Below are 19,080 nucleotides of genomic sequence, written 5' to 3'. Positions count from 1 at the left end.
AAAATTTTCTTCAATCAAAATATGCTCTTTCTTATTTCTAATAAAGCTTTTACAAGCTATTTGGGTCTATCTAAAATCGTTGTATATATATGCATGTCCTAATGAATATCATTTTTGATAATCTAACCTTCTTGTTACAGTTAAGTACAAAATACTTTAATTTAAGAAAGATTTCAACAAAGACCTATAGCGAGCTGATAGTCAAACGGACTTAAACAGGGAAAACGGAAGACTGTTTATTTAGTTTACAATAAAGTCAAACCAAAAAAGAACAGACAAACACATCCAAGTAAATAGAACAGGGGCAACTCGCTCCAGAGACGTCCATTAACCCTGTCTCGTTATATTGATGAAAATATTAGCCATTGATTTTGTAAATGCTGCTTTTGAAAAAAGCCAAGTATGATTCGTATATTATTGGTTTATTTCACAAAAACAAAGTACCCGGTATTTGTTTGTATGACAAATGACATTAGTTTCATTCCCTACAAGCTCTAAATATTCGATAGCTTGAATCAGCGCCTGGATTTCAGTACTCTGAAAACAATTAGCAGCAGCTCTTCATCGAGACTGAAGATAATATTACAACATCACGATTTTAGAAAAGGGAATAACATCATTCACAAACATCCGTCTTTTAAAAAGAAATTATCATCAGAGGTTACCAAATTTACTGACAACTTCAATGAATTGATGGACAAATTGGTTACCTTTGATGGTAATTTCATTTCATTTCAATTGGTTTTATTCGATAGAAAACAAATTAAACATGTAGTTTATTCAAATTTTGTAGCATTTTCAGTGCAGGGATGTATCGACTGGGAATTTATCTTAAAAGTACTGTGATTTGGAGTTCTACGAGTTGAATTAGAAAATGTAAATACTGTTGCTTTAAACATTTAAATCTCACAAAAGGGAGGTAATTATGCCTGTTATTAATAATGAATATCATACCGGTATTTATAACTGGATTAAACAGAAAAATATCTCCAAAGTTTTATTCTCTGTAAAATCTACAAACAGCCAAAGATACTCTGAGAAAAGACATTGTTTGGTTCTGTTGGCATTAATCATTCACATTCTCAATGACTGATATGGAAATAAAAATTACGAGATTTTAGGTGTGGCAATATGTGTTGCTCTGCTTCGGGCACTCCTTGTAAACCTTTCATCCCATGGATATGGAGAGGGAAGTTACTTTAAAAAAAACCCAGTTGAAATGATTACACTCCTAAACCGACCCAAATCCTGTTAGAAATAGTGTCTTTTGCGATCTACTCATTGGCTTACTTTGGAGATAAAAAAGAATCAAAAATCAATATTTGAAATTTTTTTCAAGTAATAAAGCCAGGTGCTTTTGCAATGAGATAAATTACATTTCATTTATTTTCACAAAACCTTAAGAATGAAAGAAGAGGAACTGATTACATTTACAAAATTATAATTTACAATTCTTGTTATCCAAACAAAATAAAATCGTCATTTTGAAAAATTTCACTAGGTTAGATGCGCAAATGAAAATAAAGAAGGGGAACGTTTTTTTCTACATATTTAAAGTTTACAATTCAATTTTGTGGGGGGTTTTTATTGCCGAAAATAAATTTTGAATACCAAATTTTCAAATTCTTTTGAAGAAATACAGAAATCAATTCTAAAAAATTCCTTCAAAAACATATTTATTAGATAAAACAAATTTTTCAATAACATTTTATTTACACTTTTTCATTCATATTCAACTTTATATTGAAAGTGTCTGCTTAGATCAAAATTTTTATAAAAGAAATAATTATCTGAATAAAAAATAAATATAGTAAGAAAGAAAAAAAGAGGAAAATAATAAATTAAATGCATGTAGGTAAATCACTCATAGTTAAATTACAGTTAATGAAATAAAATATGACAAATGAGCAAGTGTGACAATCACTGTTCATATCGAACACACCCGATTTTATTTTTCCCATAATTCTTTGCAACGTGCTTGGCCGACCCTAACAATAGGCGCTAAGTTATACCCGGCCGAGCTGTCCAGCAATAAAGACGTGCTTAGTGTGTGAAGGGGGTATCGTGTTAGAAGCCTGTGTGGCATGTTTTAGTTTCACAAGTTCAGCATTTGACGCGGACACGGATAGCTGACCGTGTGTCATATTGTTGATGTTGAGAAGATGAAGATGTGATGGTGTAGATGATGTCGTTCATGGTGAAGTCGATGACGATGCGATGTTCATGTTGATGACGACGATGATGTTATGGTGATGACGACGATGATGATGGTCATGTCGATGATGATGAAGTAGATGATTATGGTGACGTCGGTGATGATTATGGTGTTGTAGGCGATGATGTTGACAATAGTGTCAATGATTATGATGACGATGATGATGATTGTGGTGACGAAACTACTTTAGTTGTGGTTGTCCGTAGTTGGTCCAGGACTACAGCCCCGGAGATTCGGACACTCTTCTAATTTATTTTTGGTCATTTGTATAAACATAATATTTTTTCTTGTTGAGTGAAAGTTGTGTGAGTGTTTGTGTGGTTTAGTGTTTATATTTCTATTTTTTCTTTCTTTCTCTTATTTTTTTTGTTATTAAATTTTGTTAAATTTAAGATGTCTTGTTGTTGTTTGGAGTAGCCTCCGCTCATCCCGTTACAATTGGTGGCAGCGGTGGGATGAGTTGACTCCTCCAGATACTACAAGATATCTTTATAAGTGAACAGTTGCCAAGGTTTATTTATTTTCATTTTTTGATCTTTTTTGTAGTACATGTAAGAGCAAGTGTAGGTCGTTGTTTCCTTTTCCCTTGGTGAGTACGTTACGTTAGGCAGATTGTTTTGTTAAAAGTTGAGAAGTTAGTCCCTTTATGAGATAATTTTGAGGTAAGTTGGTCTGTCAGTCAATGCACCATGTCTACTGTCAAGGAGATGCTGGAGCTACTTGAAGTGGGGACCAAGATGGGGATGAAGGATGAAGACCTTCAACAATTCGTGAAGGACGAACAGGCCAGAATGCGGGACGAACGTGAGAAACATAGAGTCGAGAGACAGGAGGAGAGAGACCGCGACTTCAAACTACAGATGGAGAAAGAGCGCGCCGCAAGAGAACATGATGAGCGAGAGCACGCCCGATTGAAAGAACATGATGAGCGAGAGCACGCCCGATTGATAGAAGAAAAGAGACATCAGCAAAAACTAGAAGAACTGGAACTTGATCACAAACTGCAACTCGAGAGATCTCACATGAAGCCGAGTGTTGTGACTAAAGAGGAGAAAGAAACTTCTCAAGTGATAAAAGGACCAAAACTTCCTCCGTTTGAGGATTCGAAAGACAACATTGACGCGTACATTCAAAGATTTGAGATATACGCAACAACGCAGAAATGGAATAAAGACACGTGGGGGACTCATCTTAGCGCATTACTCAAAGGAAAGGCACTGGATGTGTTCGCAAGACTCTCACCCGAAACAGCACTTGATTTCAACGAGTTGAAGAACGCCCTGTTGAAACGATTTGACATGACGGAGGACGGTTTCCGCAAGAAGTTCCGATTTTCAAAACCAGACGGAAGTGAAACTTTTATGCAATTTTCTACCAGACTAGACAGTTACCTTGAGCGGTGGATTCAGCTGTCTAAGACTAACAAGACATTCGATGATCTGAAGGACTTGTTCTTACGTGAACAGTTTTTATTGTGTTGCTCGAAAGAACTTGCCTTATTCCTAAAGGAGAGGATTCCTACTTCGATCCAAGACATGGCGCGATACGCGGACCAGTTTGCTGAGGCCAGAACAGTGACATCTTCTTCACTTACGCAAAAACCGCTCTTTGACAGACGACAGCAGTCCGATAGACAACCGCCGTACAAAGATTCCGTGCAACAAAACCAATCTGGAAATGCAGTGAAGTGTTATGAGTGCGGACGACAAGGACATAAAGCCTTTAACTGCAACTTCCGCAAAAGTCCGAATAACAGGCCGTTTAATTCGAGCGAGAAACAAGAAACAACACCGAAACATACTTACCCTAGTGATTTTCAACGTGGGTCGTACAATAATGGGAACCATGGATATCCAGGACGCGGTAGAGGTCGCCAAGGAGCCGCGAGTGTCGTCGAGAAACATGGAAACTTACCGTGTGTTGGTGATTCGGTTGCTTTCTGTGAAACGGAACTGCCAGTTGTGAAAGGATGTGTTGGCAATAAACTAGTGACTGTGCTAAGAGACACAGGTTGTAGTGGTGCCGTTATTCGTAGAGAACTGGTAAACGATGATCAACTAACAGGGACATCTCAACGATGCAAGTTAGCAGACGGTCGTATTATTGATTCAGATGTGGCTAGAATTGATGTCGATACTCCTTACTTTACCGGAAGTGTTGATGCTTGGTGCTTTGATTCGCCTTCGTACGATCTTATTCTTGGTAATATTCGTGGAGTAAGGAAACCACATGAACCAAATCCAGCCTGGATTCATTCCGTTGAAAACATAGCAGCTGTTGAAACGCGTGCGCAACTGAAAAAGAAACAGTCTCCATACAAACCATTGAAAGTACCGGAAGCAATACGGGATGTATCGCCGGAGGATATCTTACAAGAACAACGAAACGACGAGACACTGAAAAAGTTATGGAGCTTAGCTGAGAGTGGACAGCTTAAACATTTCAGTGACGGCGGATTTTCAAAAATGTGTGAACGGAAGCAAATGTTGTTCAGAGAATTTTGCAGTCCCAAAGTGTCCAGTGGAAAACTTTTCCGACACTTAATCGTTCCTCGGAAATACAGAACTATCGTTATGAAGATAGCACATGAAACGCTGATGGGTGGTCATCTGGGATCAAAGAAAACAACCGACAGAGTAGTGTCCGAATTTTACTGGCCAGGAATTCAGTCAGACATTAGACGGTTTTGCAGATCATGTGACGTGTGTCAGCGGACTATTCCAAAAGGAAAAGTACCTGCAGTACCGTTAGGACAAATGCCGCTAATTACAGAGGCGTTTCAACGAGTAGCAGTTGATCTTATAGGCCCTCTGCAACCAGTTACCGACAAAGGGAATCGTTACATTCTGACGCTTGTCGATTACGCAACCCGTTATCCCGAGGCTATTCCACTTCCTGGAATTGAGACAGAGCGAGTAGCGGAGGCACTGGTAGACATCTTTAGTAGATTAGGAGTTCCGATCGAGATGCTAACAGATCAAGGATCGCAATTCACATCGGACGTAATGAAAGAAGTGAGCCGTCTGTTGTCATTTAAACGGATTACTACTACTCCGTATCACCCCATGTGTAATGGACTCGTCGAGAAGTTCAATGGTACGTTGAAACAGATGCTAAAGAGGATGTGTGCTGAGCGACCAAGAGACTGGGATAAGTACATCAACCCATTACTCTTTGCATACCGTGAAGTACCACAGGAGAGCCTTGGTTTTTCGCCGTTTGATCTTCTCTATGGACGTACTGTTCGTGGTCCGATGACAATTCTTAAAGAACTTTGGACAAAGGAAATTCCTGACGAGGACGTTAAGACAACGTATCAATATGTACTTGACTTACGCACACGATTGGAAGAAACATGTGACATAGCTCGCCAAAACTTGGAGAAAGCTTCAAAACGTCAGCGCAAGTACTACAACAGGAAAACGCAAGGTCGTCAGATGAAAGAGGGAGACACAGTACTGGTTCTTCTACCGACAAAGTCAAACAAACTCCTCATGCAATGGAAGGGACCTTATAGTGTAATACAGAAGATAGGACATATGGACTACAAGATCGATATGGGAGGCAAGCTGAAAACTTTCCACGCAAATCTTCTTAAGAAGTATGTTGAACGAGATACATTGAACTGTGGTGTTTTGTCAACATGTGCAATTTCACTCATAGACTTTAGTGACCTAGATGATGATGAACAACAGGACTCTATTCTTATGCCACCTGTTACTCAAACCGAAACAGCAAAGGACATAAAGTTTGCAGACAGACTAACACCAGATCAGTTGGAAACTGCTAAATCACTGTGTGATTCGTTCTCAGATGTATTTACGGATATACCTGGAATGACGAACTTAGTAGAGCATAAGATTGTTGTGACATCGTCTGAACCTGTGCGTGTGAAACCATATCCAATTCCGTTCAGTACAGAGAAAACAATTACAGAAGAAGTTCAGAAAATGCTACAGTTGAATGTGATTGAGCCATCATCTTCCCCTTATTCAGCTCCAGTTGTCATAGCTCGGAAGAAAGATGGAACGAATCGATTTTGCATTGATTATAGACGACTGAACTGTGCTACGGTATTTGATGCAGAACCAATGCCCAGTCCAGAGAGCATATTTTCCAAAATGACCGGAAAGAAGTTTGTGTCAAAGATAGACTTAAGCAAAGGATACTGGCAAGTACCGATGGCTGACGAGAGTAAGCCGCTTACAGCCTTTTCCACACCATCCGGATTGTACCAATTCAGGACAATGCCGTTTGGTCTTGTAAACGCGCCGGCAACATTTAGTCGTATGATGAGAAAACTACTTCAAGGTATGAACGGCGTAGAAAACTTTATCGATGATGTCATTGTTTTTACAGATACCTTTGAAGAACATCTACACATACTGAAGACTGTGTTCGAACGACTCAGAGATGCGGGACTTGCGGCCAGACCGACAAAATGTTTCATCGGATTTGACAAGATTGACTGTTTGGGACATATAGTGGGCAACAAGTGTCTAGAACCAGAACAGGACAAGATTGATGCAGTCAGAAATGCGCCAATACCACAAACCAAGAAACAGGTTCGTGCCTTCCTAGGCTTAGCAGGATTCTACAGAAAGTTTATTCCGAATTTCTCTGCGATAGCCATTCCACTTTCTGATCTTACGAAGAAGGGCCAACCAAATAAAGTTATTTGGACTGAAAGTCAGCAACGAGCTTTTGATACATTGAAACACATGTTATCAGAAAGGCCAATATTGAAGTTGCCAGAATTTAATGAAACCTTCATTTTACGCACGGACGCTGCAGATGATGGGATAGGTGCTGTGCTGTTACAGATGGAGGATGACGAGAAACTACCCGTAGCGTACGCCAGTAGGAAACTTCAACCAAGAGAAAAGGCATACGCTGTTATCGAGAAGGAGTGTTTGGCGGTAGTGTGGGGAATACAGAAGTTCCACCAGTACCTTTATGGACGCGAGTTTCTACTTGAAACTGATCACCAACCCCTGACCTACCTTAACAAAGCAAAGACAGAGTACTCCAGACTGATGCGTTGGGCTTTGCAGCTTCAGCCATACCGCTTTAGGATCATTGCGATCAAAGGAAGCGACAATGTGGGTGCGGATTACCTGAGTCGTCAGTGAGATGTATAGTAGACAGTACAGGTATGTATATAGGTTTTATTGTAAATACGTGAGAATTTTCAAAATTCAGTGATTGTTTATTTGAAATTGCAGGACAATTTTTTAAGGGGGGAGGTGTGTGACAATCACTGTTCATATCGAACACACCCGATTTTATTTTTCCCATAATTCTTTGCAACGTGCTTGGCCGACCCTAACAATAGGCGCTAAGTTATACCCGGCCGAGCTGTCCAGCAATAAAGACGTGCTTAGTGTGTGAAGGGGGTATCGTGTTAGAAGCCTGTGTGGCATGTTTTAGTTTCACAAGTTCAGCATTTGACGCGGACACGGATAGCTGACCGTGTGTCATATTGTTGATGTTGAGAAGATGAAGATGTGATGGTGTAGATGATGTCGTTCATGGTGAAGTCGATGACGATGCGATGTTCATGTTGATGACGACGATGATGTTATGGTGATGACGACGATGATGATGGTCATGTCGATGATGATGAAGTAGATGATTATGGTGACGTCGGTGATGATTATGGTGTTGTAGGCGATGATGTTGACAATAGTGTCAATGATTATGATGACGATGATGATGATTGTGGTGACGAAACTACTTTAGTTGTGGTTGTCCGTAGTTGGTCCAGGACTACAGCCCCGGAGATTCGGACACTCTTCTAATTTATTTTTGGTCATTTGTATAAACATAATATTTTTTCTTGTTGAGTGAAAGTTGTGTGAGTGTTTGTGTGGTTTAGTGTTTATATTTCTATTTTTTCTTTCTTTCTCTTATTTTTTTTGTTATTAAATTTTGTTAAATTTAAGATGTCTTGTTGTTGTTTGAAGTAGCCTCCGCTCATCCCGTTACAGCAAGTTCAAAAAATGTTACGACCTTAATAGTCAAGTATTGATCAAGTTTCGTGATATATTATCTAAACTCTATCAGTGTGTACATTTATGACCCAGATTACTATGCTGCATTACACGCTGTTAATCATTGCGCATCAGGAACATCATTGCAAGTGAGTGTCCGTGAGTCCTGAATTCCATCACAAAATAAAAGGTAAGGAACTGTTCGGCTTTCAATAGAACTAAAAAAGTGACAGCAGATATAAGATGAAAATCGAAAAAGTGAGGATGATCTTATTCTGTACTATATATTGATTCTAAGGTACTATGCAGACAGTTGTTCCCCACTGTGTGACATAGGGAATTACAAAAAAGAGTCCATTTTATATAGGTTGTATTAGCAATTTCTTGATTTATAGGTTATTTGCGAGATGTTTATTAAAAAACTTGTTTATTACGTGTACCTATCAATCATGTAAAATATATCTCCGATGATAAGTTTTTTAATAAAATGATATACTGTTCCTTTACGTTTTAACCATATTTCATAGATCAGGCTTTGTCTATATGTCTGTAAGTGGATTGTTCATGTACTGTAAAAATTCGAGCTGCTTCTTTTCATATTTATATGTAGAGAAAAACAAAATGGTTTGCGGCCACTCTATAAAGCTCGATTCATTTTTTTACTTTGTTTCCAATGAAATGAAATTATATGGTAGTGCAAAATGTAGATAGTCCCAACATGTATTTTTCAATCGAATGAATGATATTTTAACCTGAAAACCTAACATAGTAGTTATTAAAGGTTCAATATATTTGAATGCTAGTATTATAACTTGGTTGGAGATACTAATGAAGGCTCGATGACATTAATTAAGTAAACTAACAATGAGGTTTGTCAATAACTAGGGTAGCAAGATCAATCCAAAATCAGTTTAAAATAAAGTATTTGCATTACAAACACCAGTGGTGTGTAATGCATCATTGTTACTTTTTCAAGTAATTAACTTTTGGAAAGTTTAAAATGCTTCATAAGATTTGACATTGTGTCGGATAATCGTGTCAGTGCCATGGTGGTATTTTTGCACATGCTTAAGATGCAGTTTCGGAATATCCCCCCCTCCGAATTTCTTATAATTAAATTGTGACCAAAAAATACAAAACGGATAAATTTTAAAAGTAATGGCAAACCTGGAATGTGGGTTCAAACCAAGAACGACATGTGTATGCACAAATAAAAATAAAGACACACTTTGACAAGTGTTACAATATTACAGGTGTCATTACAGTATTTCACTGAAGGTTCACGTCAAAACATGGCTGAGGCAAAATAATTCCCGAATTTTCCTTTGAATTTGGGGCGTTTCCGCACGAGACAGGAGCTGATTTTTTTATGAGATGAAAAACAATGTGTAATAGGTCTAACTATCCCAGTTTTGTAATAATGCGAGGTAATTTGAATTTTTGATGCGTGTTGTTTCCAGAGGGGGTGAAAAGGCCCGGGCTTGATTTTCAAGCACATGTGTAACTTCGAGGTAAACAAAGTCTCACGCCTTGCTGGATGCAAGTGTATATTTTGCTAGAAAATTGTAAATGAAGCGTTCTTTATAAAGATGTCAGGAGGATTTTTTCCAGAAGTTCGTTTTGAATTTTTAATCTATATGTAAAGTTGTGCAATTTTTGTAAGAATATATAGTAAAATTTAATACTGTAGTGCAACCTGCAAGATAATACCTTCTTAAATTTAATTCTATAATTTACGATTTAAAAATGTTGTAAACAAAAGTCTCACGCCTTGCTGGATGCACGTGTGTATTTTGCTAGAAAATTGTGTAAATGAAGCGTTGTTTATAAAGATGTCAAGAGGATTTTTTCCAGAAGTTCGTTTTGAATTTTTAATCTGTATGTAAAGTTGTGCAATTTTGGTAAGAATGTATAGTAAATAGTTAATACTGTAGCGCAACCTGCAAGATAAAACCTTCTTAAATTTAATTCTATAAATTAAGATTTAAAAAAGTTGTATTGAAAAAATGGAATGCTGTTTTCTTATGAGTTAAATGTAAGATCACCGTCGTCAATAGCATATTACTGATGTATATAAGTTGAGTATGGAATAGTCCGAATTTTAACAAATCAATTATGAATGGGAAATCATTATTCTTTGGGGATGAGTTTTCGTGGATGCCCAGACCCAAGCAATGATATTTCCAACGAATCATGAATAACCGTCGTTGTTCAGTAGATACAGAAGCGACGCAACTAGATAACATCTCAACGAAAATAAATAAAAAATTAAACAAGTTGGCCTCAAGAAATTTAATGATTCTATTGTATTAAGTGCATGCGAATAAATAGAGATTATATCTAACCAAATCCCCCAAAAGCCCAGAACAAGAATTGTATTTGGTAATATTTTTAATTTTAATCATTAGAATACTGGTATTTATATTAATGCTCTAGCATTTTTCAATCAATCATCCTTTCGGTGTGAACTAATGTATGCCGTTTCAGAGTGTTCATGTTGGACAGCTAGGGGGTTTAAATACAGCTCCCTATACGGTACTTGGACCGTGCTTTATAGTATGAAAATCTAATACGGTAACGTAAATAAAAAAAAATGTAATGATTTCATATATGTTAAAGACGAGTGATGAATCGAATCAAATTGTTCAATTAAAATATTTTTCATATTCAATTTTTATCTATTAGAAACGATATCTATAACTGTTGATACAACTGGTAGTCTAGGAAATACAACCTGCATTTGATATGTTTATTTTCTCCTGATGACACAACAACTGATATAGGTTTTAATTCCCGCCAATATCCAGCAACTGTTATGCGGTTGTCTATGTCCTCTTGATTTGCAATACATTCTAAAAAAAAATTTTTTTCGTTGGAAACAATTGCATCAATCAAATATTAAGAACGTGTAAAGAAAACACGTGTACGGGTATTGTGTTAATAACTGCGATTTATTTTATGTCATCACGGTCCCCATAGTCGACTGTTTGTAAATATTTCTAGCCGAAACCGTAGCCCGAGGTCTTTTCTGGTACTAATGATGTTCAATATTCGTCGTTTATTTGCTCAAAGAGGTTGACTTTGATAATCGTTGCATTGCAGCGCGGAAAGAAGTAAAAACAGTTCATACATATAAAGAATAGTACCGAACAAAGAGATAATAGACTTTGATGAGCAAATTGCATAGTTTAGAAATGGTTTTGATATAATTTTTTCTGTGATTGATACCTGCTTCAGACATACACGTGATGTTGTAATGACACTGTATATTTCACCGTATTGCAATTCGCCTTCATGCAACCTTTTCATTTTAATTAAACTATGTAAGCGCTTCAGTAAACTTCATATTTTGGAAAATATATACTTGATACAATTTAAGGCATATGCGGATCACTTTACTTCTCTGTTGGGGTGGATGAGGGTCGATTCATTTTATACATCATATATTGATGATTGATCAAACAGCAGGCAAAATAATTTTTTTGTTTAAATCTGGTTCATATCATGTCTGGATAAATATATATAAATGAAGATGCAGACGCAAATACATTAATGCACCGTAACTCAGACAGGGTAACTTAAAGTCAGATACTCGTAATGAGTTTAAAGAGACTTGGACACGATTTGAGCTCAAATATTTATTTTTTTATGTCTATAATGGTCAATATGGATAAAGCTTTGTCAACATTTCAAAATGCAAATATCGAGGTACAAACAATTTAAAGAGGTTCGATTGCTTTGTTTTGTAATCAAAGCTAGAGCCCCGTCATTGCTTATTACATATATGTTGTATTGGTATTCGTTTTAATCTATTTTTGTTTTTGTTGATGAAAATATTATTTATAAAAACAGTAGATCAGCTTATCTTGTTTGCCACATTAATTTTGTGGTTTCTTTTAACTTTACATTATTTGTAATTAAATATAACACTCGATCTTTGTATACATAACATTTATTTTCTTCATTATCTCGCTTGTAGTTTTTAACAATCAAATTTTGATTAATCATTCAAAATACACAGGTAAAATATTTTATTCGTTATATTAGAATAAAAAAAGTTCCATCTTAAACCGTGTCTATGTCTCTTTGATCTTGGCGCGTATAATTGTTCGGACGAATAAGCATTTGCTTAGACGAACTAGGAATTTATTCAGACGAACATATTATTTGTTCGGACGAATTTTGATTGGTTCGAATGAATTAAGATTTGTTCGGACGAACAAATACGTATTTTATACAAACAAATACGTATTTCGTACAAACAAATACATGTAGCTTATTCGTCAGAACAATACGTAATATGGTCGAACAGATATCAATTTTTTTTTCTGAATAATCATCTTAATTGTCCGAAGAGATAGATAATCCGTCCAAACAAATGACTCATTCATCAGAATTTATACGCTGCCGTAGGATTATAACATTGATTTAGATATTAATCACATCCGCAGACAATGCAGAAAATTAGGAAGTGTTCATTGTAAATATAAGTATCAAATCATTTTTTGGGAGTTGATTTTAATCAACTCTCCTATGCAGTTACTCTGACAAACCGAAAGTGAAACAGTGTTTGGACCAAAGCACAAATCATCGCCGCTGACAAGAATTAGTTCTTGAGAATAATTGATAAATTTGAAATAATGTATGTTAAAGCATTGTTTTTTAAGGAAACATATTTATAAACACCTTGAAAATAGTCAGATTTTAAATGGTACGAACAATTTAGATATTTTTTGTAGTTGTATGTATTTTTACGCCAGAGTTCAATATAGTCTCGTTCAACTCGACGCTCGGCTGTCTCCGTAAATCTCTGACAAGCAGAGAGTCTCTCTTTTTTGTTGGGGATTAACAGCGACAGCTGAGCGTTTGGTTGAACGAGACGAGAGCTTTATATTGCTTGGATCCATAAATTTTCCAGAAATATTTCTATCACTGATACATAGTTTGATTGAATTTATTCTATCTTTAAATATTACTTAAACATGATTCATATGGGGTTTTATCAACATTCTTGTGTCGAAAAAGTCCGAAAATTCATATTATAAAAATTTGCGTAATTCAAATACAGATTAGAAACTACCTGTACTTGTCATGTAAAATAACACATCATCGATTTTAAAATAAATAAACATCGACAAAATCAACTCCCGTGAGTTCTTCGGTATTTTGATTTAAAGATATAGTCTCATGTGCAAACATTTTTTAAACGGGTTCACACGGGTTACAGAATCAATGTACAGTCATCTTTGCAGACATGCGACTATATTTTCAAAATTCAAAGTACTAAAGTAATGACGGGAGTTGATTTTATTGATTATTATTTTTATTTTTATCAGCGATATGTAATATTGCATGGCAATAGTTTCTTAGCTGTGTTTAAACAATTACGCACAATTTTTTCTAATAAGAATTCTTGCACTTTTCCGACAAGAATGCTGAGCTATGGAGGGAAAGCTCCATATGAATCATATTGTGTAATATTTTAAGATATAATTAACGCCATCAAACTCTATGATGCATTATGTATCAGTAGATGAAATGTTTCTGGAAAATATATCACAGCAATTTTTTTAACAAACAAATGATAAAGCCTAGTATATGCCCCTACTAGATAATCTGCCCTTGATACGAAACGCTACGAAATGGCGCTTTGGTATTCTCTGTCGTAGGAATGCAGACGACTACAAAACATATCTAAATTTTGTTCGTACCTTTTAAAATCTGACTATTTTAGGGTATTCACAAATAAGTTTTGCTTGAAAAACGATGCTTCTTAATACATGTAAATTACATCGAATTTATTAATGACATATAAGCTCTAAGTTTTTTTTTATTAGCGGTGATGATTTGTGCGTATGTTTTTGTTTTTTATGTGCCAAACACTGTTTCACTTCCGTTTTGCCAGAGAAACTGCATTAAAATCCACTCCCAAAAATCAATTATTTAATGCTTTAATAAACGTATAAAATCATTTGCGAGGGACATTATGCTCTCTTAATTGTACATTTTTATTTAATATAGAACCGTCAAATAAATTATACACTAAAGATCAACTAATGAAGAATATTGCAATCAGAGTGCTTTGTGAATCCTTCGGGTAACAATTTATGTGTTCAATAAAGGGTCAATTTATTGCAAGTTCAAAATTATTAAGACCCAATACCGTTTTCATTAGCTAAATGATAAGATCGGAATATCGAACATTTCATCTTCATGTCAAATTGAAGAATTGATTGTCCAATAATGATACAGTGAAGAAATTTAAAGGGGCATACAAACAGTGTTCGGATAACATCGGATTAGAAAGGATAAGATTGTTAGGTAAGTCACAGCAGTTGATTTGGGAAGTTACAGCAGCTGATTTGATATGCACGTATCCATTTGTTCAAAGTTATAGTATTCAAACTTAAATGTAAATTGTATATGTATTAGCCATTATTAGGTATATACCTAAAAATAAGGTCTACGTATCAACAAATGTAACTGCCTGTATAGCAATAAAACGATTTGTTTATAAGATGAAATATTTTCTTTAAAAAGTAAGGGCCGATTTTTGACTGGGGAATTGTGGTTACGTAATTCGAAAAATTAATCTTTTTTTTTCAAAGTGCGTTATATTTAGACCATGTCAACACACTTCGATTTTTTTTTCAAAGTGCGTTGACTTGGACCCAAATGAAAGTGTGTGATTTTTCAAAGTTTGAAAACAATAAGAAACAGTGAATTATTTCAAATATCAAAAGCTTTGATGGTGTAATTAAACACTCCTGTCTAGAGCAAGTCTTTTCAGATAGAATGTTATAAAGATTGTTTTCTATTGTTAAGATTCAAAGCTGCGCGAATCCTGATCTTCAAATCAATTATGTTAAAAAGGCAGGACGCTATAATTTCTGAAGAAATAAGAAAATCCTTAAATATGAATTTATGAAATTGGACTGCATTCTAGAGATACATTGTCTTGCCCCTTTATAATTAAAAAAAATATGATATCAAATTTAAAGCCTCTAATTTGAATACCATAAAAAATGGCAAAAAAGAGCAAAATCTGTGTGACTATTGAAGCTGTACTGTCTTCCTTTTATGGTGAGCTGCTTCTGTAACTATAGAAAGGGATTTAGATAAAACTATCATTTATCGCATCACAACAAAGCTTATATTGCAGTGAAATGTTACAAAGGATCCTCTTTCTGATTAAAAGCGTTGTTCTGGGTAAAAAAGCAAAGAAAAATGCATGGCGCCAAGTAAACATTTTCCTCTTTGCTCACACCGTTAAATTAAATATGACTTTGATTCAAAAGAACCATGTAAAAGGATAAACATTTATTGAAAAATTTAAATAATCAAATGTAATATGTAAAAATACCACACGAGTGTTGAATACATATTTTGGTTTTTTTAAGATCATAATCCCAATACAATCATCACATATTTAGTACATACCGCGCGAAAATTTATTTTCCGCTTTTGTTTGGTTCTAATTGTTCTTGAAAATGTGTTTTAAAATGATTTAAAAAAAACGATAGATTTTAAGTTTTTATCATAATTTTCATAAATAACCTGTTCATATTAAAACAATCCCTCACCTATTTCTTATTAACATTTTTATTGTCTAGTTATTACTATCACAACGGTAGAATTATTTTGATCATTGCATATTGGAATATATGACTTACATAGTTCTGAACAAAAGTTTTCATTATAAAATACAGCGGCTCATTCTGATTCCTCCAAAATGAAAATGAGAGTAAAAATAAGGAAAATTTTGAAAACAAATCATTGAAAATATTTTTTAGTCAATCGGTTAAATAATATAATAATAATAATAGAAAAATAAAATCCTTGGTGTTTTGCTTCGACGGGTTTAACATATGTTTGCAACACGTGGACCTTAGGAGGCCGGGTGGTCAACTAATTACCCATCTGATCTGCCTTAACCTTTTTTATTTGATATTTATGGCCATAAGCTATCATTTAATAAAAAAAACCAAAATATTTTGGGTTTAAAATTTGAACACTTCCTAATATCTTGATACAGTTTCATTTAATGTAGGTAAATATTATAACCTAACAATGGCCGCGAATATTCAATATGGCAATATTCTTAATTGGTTTGAAAGCTACTTATGTAATCGTAAACAAAAAGTTATGTATAAGGACATATTATCCTCCTGTAGAGGTGTCATTGCTGGTGTACCACAGGGCTCAGTTCTTGGCCCTCTTCTATTTTTGATTTATGTTAACGATGTGTCAGAAAATATGCTTTCCTTGTGTAGACTGTTCGCTGATGACAACTCTTTACAATCTTCTTCATACAATGTTGCCAATATTGAATATGTCCTGAATCATGATCTGAAAGTTCTAGAAAACTGGTCATCCACTTGGCTGTTAAAATTTAATCCATCCAAAATAAAAGCAATATTTTTTACACTCAAAACAAATTTTTACTCTCCCAAACTCCAATTCCAAAATAGTCGATTAGAATATGTTTCATCACATAAACACTTAGGATTACTTTTTTGTCAGAACCTTTGCTGGTCAGAGTATATCGATAATATTGTTAAAAATGCATACCAAAGACTTGGCTTGTTGAAGAAGCTCAAATTCAGCATAGGAAGAAATACTTTATCAAAAATGTACATGACTTTTATTCGACCTTTAATTGAATACTGCTCTGTTGTTTGGGATGGTTGTTCGTTACAAGATGTCGAAAAATTAGAAAAAGTTCAACTCTGTGCAGCAAGAATCATCACTGGCTTACCCATATTATCTTCAAGAGAGTCCCTTTATTTAGAAACAGGTTGGACGCCTCTTTCCGAGAGACGAAAATTAACAAAATTGAGCACAATGTATAAAATTCATAATAATTTGGTACCGGATTATTTAAAAGAAATTTTCCCTTCTATCAGGACTTTAGAATCGAATTACAATACACGTAATAGAGAAGACTATACTATTCCAAAATGTAGACTAGAAATATTCAAGAAATCGTTTGTTCCTGACACGATCAATAAATGGAATAGTTTAAGTTTACTTATCAGAAACAATTCCTCCTTTACAAGTTTCAAAAGCAGTATTCAATTAAACCAAATTAAACCTCCGTCCTATTTTTGCTTCGGCAAGAGACGACTTAACATCATACACACAAAACTTAGACATAACTGTATCTTAAACTTCGACCTTTTCAGAAAAAATATTATTGAAAGCCCTAATTGCCAATGCGGATTACCAGAAGATTCTTATCATTTGTTTTTTGGTTGTAAAATTATATCAATGCACGAAATGAATTGTTTTCAAACCTTTTGAACTTAAATCAAATTAATATTATTAATTGTCATTTACTTTTGTGGGGAGACGAATCTCTGAGTGTCAATTTAAACCAACATATTTTTTTAGCTGTTCAAAGATTTATAAGAGATTGTGGCAGATTCGTGTAACTTCAATTTTACTGCCTAAACCAAATTCAACAGAACTTTTTATACATGTACGTTTGCTCAATAACTTAACTATATTAGTAATATCCATTTCTATGTACTTTCCATTGTAAACTACTATACAGTTGTAAATTGTTATACTTGGTAAGAACCTCGTAAGTTGTAAGAACTTGTGTTCGAACCATTTGTATATGTTTATACAATAAAATATGTTCAAACCATATTCAGCCCTCCTCTTAAGGAATGTCCTGCCATTAACCTCGGGATTGCAACAATATTAGTAACAGCTGTAATTAATTAAAGATGTCCTTCCACTAAACTCTTTTCCTTAACAATCGTCATAAAACATACTTGATTACAATGAATTATTTCGTTTTTATGTAAAATCTTCTATTCTAAATCTGAATTGGCATTGACTATGCTTTAGCTGCCGTCAAGATTTACAACCTTATAAAAAATGGCAATCTTATGCATTTTTTGGCTCCTCGGTGTTTGCAGAGCACGGCATTTACTTGGATTTTGCGGTCCAACTACTGTCTCAATCCTAGCCTCCAACGTGCTTTCAGTTCAAATTCATTTATTCGTAAGCTTCTGTAAATCGATGCATCTGCTATTTACTTTGATCTCGGTTATAACAATTACAACTGAAAGCTTTTATTTATTTCAATTGATTTCCCTTTTCCAAGACATTTAAATCATGTTCGCTGAGAACGTCTTAGTAAATGGGTTATTCAATACACTGATGTTGATTTCATTTTAAGGTGGAATAACACATCATCACAAAATGACTGATCGAAACGACATTTCGTTTAATTAAAAAATTTTATGGACTGAAAGATGTAACTTACTCCAGAGCCGAGTGGATAAAGTGTCGGACTTGTGATCCGTAAATCCCGAGTTCGAATCCCGCAGGGGCTTTTGTTGTTACTTATTAGAATAATTATTTTAGATACTCATTTTTTATCCCCAAACTGCAAATTTTTCGCTTAAAATTTGACATTTGAATAGTTTATTTATCATTATATCTTTCATTATCAAAAAAATTCCTGTTAATTTGAGTGACTTTTTCCAGGTGTGTTATTCCACCTTAATTGTCGTCCAATGTATGGAACACAATTGGGTGACACGAAGGAAAGATTAACACTGGAATAAGTGCTTTGAGAAACCTTATGCTTGGTTCCACTGTCGTTTTTTCCCATCTATTAAGAACCCTACGATTGACATATCGTAACTGATCGTGGACTTTTCCTTAATTTTAGGATATAGGTACGAGGTGGTGCATATCGATACGACCTTATGCGATAATCCGAACATCACAACCGATACATGACGATATGTTCATCACAAAGCGATGCGATGGGGAATGACCGTTTCCGTTACGCTACAATTTAAATTAAAAGATTTTAATTGTGTTTTAAATCGTGATTGTGGTAACGTAGTA

The 19,080-nt window shown here is 34.9% G+C and overlaps 1 protein-coding gene across 1 annotated transcript; it reads left to right on the top strand.

The window, feature by feature from the left end:
- Positions 1-2,760: 2,760 nt before the first annotated feature.
- On the top strand, positions 2,761-8,108 carry LOC136274091 (uncharacterized). The gene has a single exon (XM_066080280.1). The coding sequence runs from the start codon at positions 2,905-2,907 to the stop codon at positions 7,345-7,347; it is 4,443 nt and encodes a 1,480-aa protein (XP_065936352.1). The 5' UTR covers positions 2,761-2,904; the 3' UTR covers positions 7,348-8,108.
- Positions 8,109-19,080: the final 10,972 nt, after the last annotated feature.

The sequence above is a fragment of the Magallana gigas genome, chromosome 3 (genome assembly GCF_963853765.1).
Source record: "Magallana gigas chromosome 3, xbMagGiga1.1, whole genome shotgun sequence".
NCBI classification, from domain to species: domain Eukaryota; kingdom Metazoa; phylum Mollusca; class Bivalvia; order Ostreida; family Ostreidae; genus Magallana; species Magallana gigas.
Note: the sequence above shows the minus strand (reverse complement) of the source record. Positions and strands in the feature narration are given on the sequence as shown.

Excerpts from the sequence above, each read along its gene's own strand:
- LOC136274091 (XM_066080280.1), top strand. The coding sequence starts at position 2,905 with ATGTCTACTGTCAAGGAGATGCTGGAGCTACTTGAAGTGGGGACCAAG.